General features: G+C 34.6%; 1 protein-coding gene across 1 annotated transcript; it reads left to right on the top strand.

The window, feature by feature from the left end:
• Nucleotides 1–609: 609 nt before the first annotated feature.
• Nucleotides 610–4,982, top strand: LOC125670193 (gastrin/cholecystokinin type B receptor-like). The gene is made up of 4 exons (XM_048905234.2): nucleotides 610–714; nucleotides 1,733–1,828; nucleotides 2,586–3,283; nucleotides 3,742–4,982. The coding sequence occupies exons 2-4, from the start codon at nucleotides 1,786–1,788 to the stop codon at nucleotides 3,889–3,891; spliced, it is 891 nt and encodes a 296-aa protein (XP_048761191.1). The 5' UTR covers nucleotides 610–714; nucleotides 1,733–1,785; the 3' UTR covers nucleotides 3,892–4,982.
• The last annotated feature ends 8,388 nt before the right edge of the window (nucleotides 4,983–13,370 follow it).

The raw sequence follows: 13,370 nt of genomic DNA, 5'->3' as shown, positions 1-13,370 counted from the left end.
GTTCGGCTATTGTAATTTTTAAAAGATTTTTTGCAATCTGTATGCCCATGAAAAATGTTTACCTACCCCATATTGTGACCCCAACCTAGCCCCATAAGGTAACAATATAGCCACAATACAATATCACAAAATAAAAAATCATGGTGTATGAAATATAAGGTCTTGCCATAAGGGATCTATATACAGAATATGAAAGCCTTATCTTAAACAGTTCAGAGGGTATTGCCTAGGTTAATCTTTCTTACAAGAAGGTCAATATCCAAGGTCACAGTTATAAAGTCAAAACTTTTGGTACCAAAACAAAGGTCTTGTCACAAGGAATGCATACATCAAATATGAAAGATGTATCATTCTCCATTCAAAAATTATGAGCAAGGTTAAAGTTTTCTTTAAAGTTTGGGTCAAACTCCATGGTCAAACATCAAGGCATCAAATGAAATTTCTTGCCTTAAGCACGCCTACCGGGACAGGAGATCTCGTTTTAAGATCATTTCCGACTGACTCATGCTTTTTACTTCAAATGCTCGGCACTTAGCGAAGGAGCAACAACTACATGTATATGTCTGACGCGGGGCGGGGGTCGGAAATCGAACCCTGGGCCTGCCGCGAGCGCCCTAACCAATAGAGAACTTCCGTATTGTGTAGATAACCCAAAGGCTCATCGACCATCGTGATATCTAATCAGTTTCTAAAGGCATCACTATCGATGACAAGGTTAGTACAGTGCATATTGATTGTACGTCTGTACACCGTAACTATTAAACCTATTTTTGAGAAACAGTTTACAAAAAGTGATTTATGTGGTAAAATATTTGTCAGAGAATTATTCCAGGCTAAAAATTAATTGTATAAAGCAGATCCACCCCCACCCCCCTTGAGGATGCGTCGCCTCTCTACTTTTTTGTGACATATTTCATGTTCCTTCCAATAATACAATGGGTGGTCTTTTATCCTTAAAAATCAGGTTGTGGCACGCTGACAGGAATAAGGGGTATCCCCCCTCCCCTTGAAAAAAAAACGCTGCTACGCGTCTGTTAAAGATAGGAAGTGATTAGCGAGAGTTGTATCCGCAGTGTAGAGCTTTAATTGGCGAGGGAACAAATTCTCCTTGTTCCATTGGTCTAAGATTCTGTGGACCTCAGTCTAAGCATACATCATTCCGCAAACTACTGATCAACTGTCGGGGGAGGGGGTGAATGACAGAGACGTTTTAGTCAATTACTTGATCACTCGGTTCTCCAGTGTGTGTAATACGTTCCTTCTGTTGCAGTGACTTTGGTGTTTAATGTGTAATACGTTTCTTCTGTTGCAGTGACTTTGGTGTTTAATGTGTAATACGTTTCTTCTGTTGTAGTGACTTTGGTGTTTAATGTGTAATACGTTTCTTCTGTTGTAGTGACGTTGGTGTTTAATGTGTAATACGTTTCTTCTGTTGCAGTGACTTTGGTGTTTAATGTGTAATACGTTTCTTCTGTTGCAGTGACGTTGGTGTTTTATGTGTAATACGTTTCTTCTGTTGCAGTGACTTTGGTGTTTAATGTGTAATACGTTTCTTCTGTTGCAGTGACGTTGGTGTTTAATGTGTAATACGTTTCTTCTGTTGCAGTGACGTTGGTGTTTTATGTGTAATACGTTTCTTCTGTTCCAGTGACGTTGGTGTTTTATGTGTAATACGTTCCTTCTGTTGCAGTGACGTTGGTGTTTAATGTGTAATACGTTTCTTCTGTTGCAGTGACTTTGGTGTGTATCCCGTTGACTGTCGGGAGACATATCTACACACCCTGGATGTACGGAGAGTTCCTTTGCAAAGCGATGGATTTTGTACAAGGTATTAGAAATGTATCAGCATAGACAATTAATATTAATAAAGAACTCCGAATCAACATGTGCTCAATCAGTTAGCCCTCTCTAGATATCATGAAGATATCTCCAAACAAACATCAGGACGTATATACATATGAGTGAAGTATTCTCGAGAGGGACATTCAACAATATACAATCAATCAATCAAACATCAGATATCTCAATTCAAAGATATCTTTAATTCGATTAGAGCTATTTATATTAGAGAGTGCTTTAATTCCATTGAAGAGAGTAATAACCCAGTGACATATTTTGTAAAGTATGTGTTAATTGGGCATTATATTTGATACTCTCTACCACTGAATCTAATTCCGCTCTATTTCAATTAGAGGTAACTCTAATTCAATGGTAGAACTAACTGCATTAGAGCACGCTCTAATTTGATTCGTCATATGGATGAAATCTTTCCCTATATACACATATAAATCGTTGCTTTTTCTGATTAATATCCTACACATTCTGATCGAATACTGCATACATTAATTCGACACGGGATATCTTCCAGTAATTAGGGAACGCTACACTTACCTGACTGCTGGTGTACGTTAATTTGCGCTACACTTACCTGACTGCTGGTGCACGTTAATTTGGCGTTCCACAGATGTTAGACCCAGTCTGAAAATTAGAGAGCATTTTTACTTACTAAAATGCCTTGCATTTTGGATATCATTATCATCCAAAATATCATTTTGGACATTATCTAATATTGTTTTTTTTTTTAGGTGTGTATGTGGAAGGAAGCGTGCTGACTATCGTTTGTATGAGTGCTGAGAGATATCTCGCCATTAGACATCCGCTCAAAGCCAGAGTTTTCTGCAACACGGCTAAAGTCAAGCAGGCGGTGGTGGTCACGTGGGTCACAGGAATAATTGCCATGTGTCCACTGGTGATTTACAAGAAACTCAAGAGTGAAAATCTGCCCACTGAACTGAACGAAATGTCCATTCAATACTGCATAGAGACCTGGCCATCGAAACAGGACCAAATGATCTATAACATTTTCCTGCTGTTCATAATTTACATCATTCCAGGAGTGGTCGTTATCGTGCTTTACTCAATGATAGGCTTCAGTCTCTGTCGGAAAGACAACCATCTACAGCGCTCAAATTCGATTGCCAGTGGTCACTACGATGACCGCGTCATGGTGAACAGGAGACGTTTGGCGCGACTTCTCATCATTCTGTCAGTACTGTTTGCTCTCAGCTGGATGCCGTATTTTCTATTAAGTTTATTTTCGTATTTAGAACTAAGTGCGGAGAGTCAGAAGATAATGAATCAAATTTACCCCTTCGCTTTGCTCTTGGGACATTCCAACTGCGTTCAGAATCCAATACTGTACAGCTTCATGCATAAAGGATTTTATAGGTTTACCGCGCAAATACTTCGTTGTCGATGTGACCAATTTAACAGGGGACGACTTGTAAGTAATGTTTAGTAGATCTCGGTGTATATGTTCCCCGATGTAGCATTTAAATTCCCAACAATGTCAATGCCATGAAAGTCCACTTGGAAAACGTTTTCCGTTTGTAGCGTATAGACCATAATGAGAGCAATATTCCTGGCCAAAACTGCCATTGTAAATGCAATATAATCCTCTTCACATCACAACAAAAAAACCACGGGAAATTATTCTACTCTGTATTGCATAAAGGAGGGTTGTCTTCTCCAACTAAGCAATTATTGAAGCCTCACAATATTGCTCTTTTGCCCTGTAGTTATTCCCAGCTTCTAACGATATAGCATTGTCAATCTGATTCAATAACCCTCGAATTGCAGTGAATCTCTTGTTTATGAATAAACATGGAAAAAGATTCATCTAGTTGAATGAAAATCGACGTGTATAAGCACACGTAATTTCTGGGATTTTCTTTCTTTCAGAGATATGGTGCTTCTTATTCCTCAACACGCGAATATGGAAACAAGAGTCCAAATCGCTCCAAAGGACCAGCTACTGACGTCATCGCATTGTATGATTATGAACGAGCAACTGTGAAATCCAGACTTTTACCAAGAAAACGGATTTCATGATTTGTGGAAAATTTGATTTGATTACAAATGCTTATATGAACAAGTATTCTGTATGCCCCAGGATTCCGGTGTCATTTCTTTTTTCCAGGTTTTTTTTTCTCCACCGGAAATAATTGTAATTTTTCTCTACAATTAATACATGTGAAATTTATATAGATAATGGAATACATCTTTTTTAAACATATACATTATTTAATCCGGAAAATGTGTTCATATATTCTCAATATAACGACAATAAACTTTGCCGGTTTCGTTTTTGTCAAGCATATAATATATTGTACTTCTAGATTTTTAAACGAACAAAAATATTAAATCATTTAGTAATTATATGACATCAATTTTGAATTAATAGGATGCCAGATAGTTACGGGAAACATTTGTTCTGATAGCCGGTGTTGGTCAATAAAATACTGAGTAATTGCACACACACACGCATGTGTGTGCGTGTGTATTTTATTTGCAATTATGTATATATAAAAATCTTCCATTTGATCGTTTTACATCCTTTGACATTTTATATATTAGCGGCAACACTAATCAAGATACTTTTAGGAATAAAATCCAACCTCACATTTTTCTGAACCGTCTTTCACACAGTCAGAATATATCTAAATAAATAAAATCCTAATAGCAAATTATAATCAAATGGAAGTGTCTGGAATTGGTATGTATGTTAAGGCGATGTTAAATCTGAAATAACACGGTCTACACCAGAACGGTCACATCGAACATCGCTCGTGACGCCGGCTTGTGCGTGTATATAGTAAACCAACCCTATAACAAATTTATCGGGAGTCGAATCCGCAGAAGATTGTTTCCCTGTAATAACCAATATGTCGCAGATGTCCCCAGCTGATAAGGTATACTGTTTTTGATTATCTCAAAATGTTACCCAAGTTTCAAGCTAGCAACCAACCACTCCAAACTATGACGTGGATCTTAATTCGCTGTACAACACAAGAGTTTACATTTCATTCTGGAAGATCAACTGGCCCTCTAAGTCCTATTTTTTTTCTCTCACCGCTTCTTTTCTTTTTGTTATCTGTCATTTGTTTTGTTATTTTGACTGTATGCCAACATGGTGATGTCAATAAATAAATTGAAATTGAAAGTCCAGGGCACTCAGAGGGCAGCAGGTTTTGCGACTTTGTTGTGAATAAATTGACCAAGAATGGCAATGATCGATCTATTAAGTTCTTGGAACAGACTTGAGTTTTACATTTGACAAATACTTCACAAAGATGACTGATTATAAAGCACAAATTAACCAGCAACAAAGTATATTTTATAGTAATCAACAACAATGTATATATTTTACACATGTAGTAATCAAGTACTGCATGCAATAAAAGGCATGTCCAATTGATTGTTGCAAAAACCTCGGATCATTGATGTAAAATGCATCGAATAATCAACAGTTCAAACATTTCTTTAGTATGCTCGCCATTGCTCATCAACAATACTTAAAATGACTTCACTCAGTTAAATTAATAAAAATGTCTTTAAAAATAAAGGTTTCTTTTCACTGACAGCGTTCACGAGACAATTCCAGTAACCTCCTTTCTACACTTGATTTGTCCAATATTTTGATACCTTTTGGTCACGATACAGCATAGATATCGGTGTCTACAGCTTCGAATTTATTTGATTTTCAAGCAAACCATTAAGGATAGAAATAGCAATGGAAGTTTGATTACTTATAATGAACACTCATAAAAACGCCACCAAATCTCCGACACACGCAAATGGAAAAATGAAGTATCTTCTTCATTATTTAATAACATCAAATCATCGGATAAGAAGACAACAAATTAACGAGAGATCAATAGAAGAGGAAAGGACACAGACTCTGAGGACTGCGAGATAACTGTAATTAAATATCTTAGTGTTAATCATACCCTGACCAAACACTGGTTCAAAGTCCTCCATAAAGTCTTTTCTATGCAATGGCTGATTACATTTACCACATGTTAATGCCCCGCCTTGCAATTTCCTGTATAATGGACAGTAAAACACAATAAATGTGTTCAAACCATTGCGCAAAGCTCTCTCAGTTTCCTCTTTTTCACTGAACATATTTTAATTATTGTTAGATAAGCTATCAAAGCACAACATGGACTTTTTATAAGGGTTGGTACTTCAGATAAACACAGCTTGGAATCTACGACATATTCATTCGATTACATATTATCCATATTTCAAATTACGTTTCTGGGACATATGTACATGTATACTCAAATTTAGTCATGTGCTCCCTCCAACCCAAACATTGGACGACATGTCCCTTCATTAAGACAAACAAAAAAGTATTATGTAAAGTACGCTAAAGGCAGTAAAAGACGTTTAAAAAGATTAGTAACCTGTTCATGTTTTTTTTTTTGGTGTGGTTTGCTAATGAATCTGTCTTTAGGTATTTATAATTGACGTAATTATTGAGGAGGATGAGGTCAGAGAGAGAGAGAGAGAGAGAGAGAGAGAGAGAGAGAGAGAGAGTTGATATCAGACAGTCAGAATAATGAAGAAAATATGGAGTTCGAAAGTATATTGCTTGGACTTATATTTCTCGAGAAAAAAAACCTTGTTTGAGTTTTCTTTTATGAAGCAGTCGGGTTTTGAGTAAAATCTCAAGACTAAGTACAAGTTTCGGCTTAAGTTTGTTTCGATATTACTCAAATTCTGTAGTTGAACTTTGTCATTTTTAAGCATGTCTTTAATAGACGGTACCTAATTTGTGTGACCACTTCCTACCACACCTCTAACTGGACATACCGCAAACTCTGTACAATTGTTATGGATACATTGCAAATGTGCATGTGTCTTTTTGAAGGTGATCAAACATTTTTCGAAAAGATTACCTATAGTTGAACTATGTCATTTTTAAGCATGTCTTGAATAGACGGTACCTATTTTTGTAATCAACTCCTCTCACATCTCTAACTTGACATTCAGCAAACTTTGCACAGTTGTTATAGACACATTGAAAGCCAATGCTCAGACATTTTCGAAAAATTTACGTATAGTTGAACTTTGTCATTTTTAAACATGTCTTCAATAGACAGTACCTATTTTTGTAATCAATTCCTCTTACAACATTTATTTGACATCCTTCAGGCCTTGTACAGCTGTTACGAAAGCATTGAAGATGTGCATTTGTCTTTTTGGAAGTAATCGGACATTCATGTAGTTGAAATTTGTCATTTTTTAAGCATAGTACCTATTTTGTGTAATCAACTCCTCTATAACATATTTTAAAGCAACCCAACCACTTCTAATCTTGAATTGATTTCTTATATATATCCCATCTCCATACACACAGATAATAAATTTTATAAGACATCTTCTAAAATTTATGAGATATATAGATCTTATAAAAGATATGAGGTACTAGTATCTGATATTTTTGCTTTATAAGATATCTTATAAAGCATATATATGGAGCGCCAAATTAACATAAACTCAAATAATTGAAGATATCTTCAATTGTTTGAAGATATCATCAATTCAATTATTGCTCTCTTTAATTGAATTAATGCGCGCATTAAATCAATTATTGCTCTCATCAAATGAATTAATGCGCGCTTCAATTCAATTATTGCTCTCATTAATTGAGTTAATGCGCGCATCAATTGAATTAATGAGAGCAATAATTGATTTAATGCGTGCATTAATTCAATTATTGCTCTCTTCAATTCATTTGATGAGAGCATCAATTTAGTAGAAATATTGCTCGCAATAATTAATTTAGAGCTCGGTATAAATAATTTGATGATCTCTTTAATTCAATTGAAGATATCTTTAAATCATTTACAATGCTTTTGTATAAGGAATTAATGCGTGCATCAATTCTTTTAAAGAGAGCAACAATTCAATTAAAGATATCATTAATTCAATTGTGGATATGTTGAAATGAAGATATCTTTAATTATATAGTTGCTCTCTCTAAAAGAATTATTGCTCTCTTCAAATGAATTAAAGATATCATTAATTCAATTGAAGAGAGCAATAATTGAATTAATGCGCGCATTAAATCAATTATTGCTCTCATCAAATGAATTAATGCGCGCATCAATTCAATTATTGCTCTCAGCAATTGATTTAATGCGCGCATTATATCAATTATTGCTCTCTTCAATTGAATTGTAGCGCGCATCAATTCAATTGTTGATATCATTAATTCATTTGAAGAGATCATTAATTCAATTAAAGCGTGCATCAATTCAGCTGAAGAATTAATGCTCTCATCAATTCAATTAATGCGCGCAATAATTCAGAATTGAAGATATCATTAATTATTTGAAGAGATCTTTAATTCAATTGTTGCGCGCATCAAATGAATTGATGATATCTTCAAATAATTGAAGATATCTTCAATTATTTGAGTTTATGTTAATTTGGCGCTCCATACATATAAGATATCTTATATGTTTTATAAGATATCTCACAAGCTTATTAAGATATATGTTTTATAAGATATCTCATAAATGAATTTTTATAAGATATCATAAACTTTATAAGATATCATATAACTTTTATAAGATATCTTATAAAAGAAAGTTTATAAGATATCATATATTTTATAAGATTTCATAAACTTATGAGATATTTTGTTTAATATAGAAGATATTTTATATATTTTATGAGATATCTTATAAACTGTAAATCATATGAAATGTCTTATACAGGAGGCCCATGGGCCTTAATGGTCACCTGAGTATCATAACCCATATTTGCATTTAAGCCTAAATATTGAGTCTTTTGTGCACATGTTTATGATCTTTCAAAACATGCATACAATTCCTATTCAATTTCAGAAGAAAATATGGAAGTTTGAAGCATATAACACATTTTGCCCCACCCCATCCCCCACCCCCGAAAGTTTAAACCAGACCCATGAATTTCATAATTTGAGAAGAGGACATCATGAATATTAGAACCATGCATTTAGTTTATCTCCCATAACTGTGAAAGCAGATAACATGAAAATAAGATTTTTATACATTTTCATATGTGGCCATATAGGCCCTGCCCAAGGGCTTCAACCTCTGACCCAGGAACCATGAATTTCTCAATTTAGATAGAGAGCTTCATGGACATCATAATCATGTATCTAGTTCTTTTCAAATACATATGGGATTAGAGAAGAAGATTTAAAAAGTTTTTATACATTTTCACTATATGGCCATATTGTCCTCATCCTAAGGCCTCAACCCCTGACCCAGGAGCCATGAACTTCTCAATTTAGGTAGAGAGCCTCATGGACATCATAGTCATGCATTTAGTTTCTTTTCAAATGTATATGGAAATAGAGAAGATTATCCAAGATTTAATCCATTTTCACTATATGGTCATACCCAAGGTCCTCAACCCCTGACCCAGGGAACATGAATTTCACAATTTAGGTAGAGAGCTTCGTGAACATCATAATCATGTATTTAGTTTTTCTCAAATATATATGGGAGTAGAGAAGAAGATTTCCTAAGATTTAATACATTTTTACTACATGGCTATATTGGCACCACCCAAAGACCTCAACTCTTGACCCAGAAACCATGAATTTCACAGGAGAGCATCATGGATAACATAGTCATGCATTTAGTTTTTCTTGAATATATGTGGGAGAAGAGAAGAATTTCTAAGATTTTATACATTTTCACTATATGGCCCATTTGATCTCGTCCTAGGGCCTCAACCCCTAAAGGGGCCTCCGAAAATCACACAGCCTCTCACCTCTGTTGGCGCGGGTTCGAATCCCGCTCACGCCGGTAAGTGAGAAAGTTTCCCAGTTTACTTTCGGAAGGTCGGTGGTCTCTTCCCAGGTACATTGTATCTGGGTTCTCTCTTCCACCAATAAAAACTGGGCGCCACCAGATAACTGAAAAATTGTTGAGTGTGGCAGAAAACATCAAACAATCAATCTCAACCCCTGACCCAAGAGCCATGAATTTCACAATTTATGTAGAGAGCTTTATGGACATCATAATCATGCATTGATTTTTTCTCCAATATACATGGGAGCTAGTAGAGAAGATTTCCTTAAGATCTAATCCATTTTCACTATATGGCCATACCCAAGGGCCTCAACCCCTGACCCAAGCTATCACAATCTAGGTAGAGAGCTTAATCTTGTCCATCATAGTCATGCATTTAGCTTTCCTCAAATATATATGGGAGTAGAGAAGAAGACTTTATGATATTTAATACATTTTTACTATATGGCCATATTGGCCCCACCCTAGGGCCTCAACCTCTGACACAGGTATGGAGTGCCAAATTAACAAAAACTCAAATAATTGAAGATATCTTCAATTATTTGAAGATATCATCAATTCATTTGATGTGCACAACAATTTAATTAAAAGATTTCTTCAAATAGTCAATGATATCTTCAATTCTGAATTATTGTGCGCATTAATTGAATTGATGATAGCATTAATTCTTCAGCTGAATTGATGCACGCTTTAATTGAATTAATGATCTCTTCAAATGAATTAATGATATCAACAATTGAATTGATGCACGTTACAATTCAATTGAAGAGAGCAATAATTGATATAATACGCGCATTAAATCGATTGATGAGAGCAATAATTGAATTGATGCGCGCATTAATTCATTTGATGAGAGCAATAATTGATTTAATGCACTCATTAATTCAATTATTGCTCTCCTCAATTGAATTAATGATATCTTTAATTCATTTGAAGAGAGCAATAATTCTTTTAGAGAGAGCAACTATATAATTAAAGATATCTTCATTTCAACATATCCACAATTGAATTAATGATATCTTAATTGAATTGTTGCTCTCTTTAAAAGAATTTATGCACGCATTAATTCCTTATACAAAAGCATTGTAAATGATTTAAAGATATCTTCAATTGAATTAAAGAGATCATCAAATTATTTATACCGAGCTCTAAATTAATTATTGCGAGCAATATTTCTACTAAATTGATGCTCTCATCAAATGAATTGAAGAGAGTAATAATTGAATTAATGCCTGTATCAAATCTATTATTGCTCTCATTAATTGAATTAATGTGCACATCAATTGAATTGAAGAGAGCAATAATTGAATTGATGATATCTTCAAATAATTGAAGATATCTTCAATTATTTGAGTTTATGTTAATTTGGCGCTCCATACACAGGAGCCATGAATTTCACAATTTAGGTAGAGAGCTTCATGGACATCATAATCATGCATTCAGTATCAATCCTACATCTATAGAGAAGGTTTTTGAAAATATGGCCTCTTTTAGCATATTTAGCACTGCCCATGAAGCCCCAGGGGTGGTGACCTAAAAATATGAGATATCTTATAAACTTTCTTTTATAAGATATCTTACAAAAGTTATGATATCTGATAAAGTTTATGTGAAATCTTATAAAGCATATTTTCTATAGGATATCTCATAAACTTTGTAAGATATATTCTTTAACATATAAGATATCTTATAAAGTCTATATTAGATATCTCATAAATTATATAAGATATCCATTATGGAGGAATAAATATAAATATGGTGTGCCATAAACATGGACCACATCACTCACCTTAGTCTTGCTGTTGTTCATTTTAATCTTTATTCCAATGAAAAATTTCAAAGGGTTCCAACATATTGAACAAGAATTCACAACACTGGTATGTCTCAACACCAATATGACTAACATGGCCTAGCTGTTCTTGGAGGTCAAGGTCACACAGATCATGGTATGAAATTAAAGGTCTTCCCATAAAAAAAATATATACAAACAAGATATGGTTGTAAACCCCATATGACTCCCACCATCCTTGTGCAAAAATGAAAAGGGTTATACACATGCATAATTCAATTGATGGTAGTGCCAAACCAGTTAAAGGTATTGAGCAGACGATATCTTCCTGTGTCCGGAGTGGATTAACCATGACGTAACCTAAAAATCAATTAGGATGTACCAAGTTTGGTGACAATCAAGCAAATGATTCTTAAAATATAGGAGACAATATATTACTAAGTCCACTTTGATCCTTGATCATGTGATCCAAATTTTACAGAGGTCAACTACTCCTTATGATGTACCAGTGACAATATATTCCTATGTCCAGTTTGACCCTTGACCATGTGACCTCAATATCAATAGGCTTCATCTTCTCCTGAAGATGTACCATTGTACCAAGTTTGATGTCCGTCAAGCAAAGGGTTCTCAAGATATTGAGTGGACAGTATTTCCCTATGTGGAGTATTACCCTTGACCATGTGACCTTTAAATCAAATAGGGATCATCTACTCCTTAGGATGTACCAAGTTTGATGTCTGCCAAGCAAAGGGTTCTCAAGATATTGAGCGGATAGTATTTTCCTATGACCAGACAGGCTGTCCAGCACCCTTGGACAAAAAATAAGGGCAAATTTTAGGGGTAAAATTTTAAAAAAATTAGGGCTAAAATTAGGAATTTTTAACCAAATTGCGAAAGTTTTAATTATTTAAAAGGACTTACCTTGTCAAATTTGACAATAAAGAAACTCACATGACACACAAATAAGATGTAAGTACAGGAAGGGCATATTCCAGTGTTCCATAGTCTCAGCTATTGTTGGCTATAACCTAAAATCTCAACTCTTTATCACAAAGCCACAACCAATAAACAAGCTTGACACATGGATCCACAGGTCAACTGCCTTTCACTGCATCAGCATTATCTGAATAAGAACTGCAATCTACGTTAATAACACACATTTTGTATGAATGCATTTTGATTTTTCAAGACTGATAAAAAAGTAGGAATTGACATGAAAAATAAGGGCTTTTTTTAGGATTTCCCCTTGAATTTTACATTTTTTTAGGAATTTTAGCAAAACTGAAAAAAATTAGGAATTTTTAGGAATTTTAGGGCCGCTGGACAGCCTGGACCAGAGACCCTTGACCATGTGACCTCAAATTATTCAATAAGGGGTCATCTACTCCTTAAGATGTACAAGTGTACAAAGTTTGATATCTGTCAAGCAAAGGATTCTCAAGATATCGAGCAGTCAATATATTCCCATCTTCAGCTTGACCTTTGATCATGTGACCTCAAAATTAATGGGGGTCATCTTCTTCTCACAATGTACCATGTTTGATGTCTGGTAAGTAAAGGGTTTCAAAGATATTGAGCAGACAGTACATGTATCTTCCTATGTCCAGAGTGGATTGATCCTTGACTTGAAAGTCAATATGGGTCCTCTTCTACTCATAACAAACCTGCATATGAAATATCATTACAATCAAGTGAATGGTTCTCCAGATATTGAGCGGACAACATATAGTCTAACGACCAACAGCAATATACCTCTCTTTTTTGAAGGGGGCATAAATATAAAAGTTCTACCTGAAATAGTTTGGGAAATATTGAATAGGTAAGATTTTTAAAGAGTAGGTCATATTCCAAGGTCAAACAATATGGTATCACTAAGTTTTGCTATAAAGAAATTATATAAAAGATATGAAAGTTTTTCC

This window comes from Ostrea edulis, chromosome 4 (genome assembly GCF_947568905.1).
Source record: "Ostrea edulis chromosome 4, xbOstEdul1.1, whole genome shotgun sequence".
NCBI classification, from domain to species: domain Eukaryota; kingdom Metazoa; phylum Mollusca; class Bivalvia; order Ostreida; family Ostreidae; genus Ostrea; species Ostrea edulis.
This window is presented reverse-complemented; position numbering and strand designations above follow the sequence as displayed.

What these genes read in the sequence shown, in the direction of transcription:
- LOC125670193 (XM_048905234.2), top strand. Translation starts at nt 1,786, where the DNA reads ATGTACGGAGAGTTCCTTTGCAAAGCGATGGATTTTGTACAAG. An exon ending in AGCGATGGATTTTGTACAAG is followed by an intron (nt 1,829 to 2,585) that starts GTATTAGAAATG and finishes TTTTTTTTTTAG; the next exon opens with GTGTGTATGTGGAAGGAAGC. An exon ending in AATTTAACAGGGGACGACTT is followed by an intron (nt 3,284 to 3,741) that starts GTAAGTAATGTT and finishes TCTTTCTTTCAG; the next exon opens with AGATATGGTGCTTCTTATTC.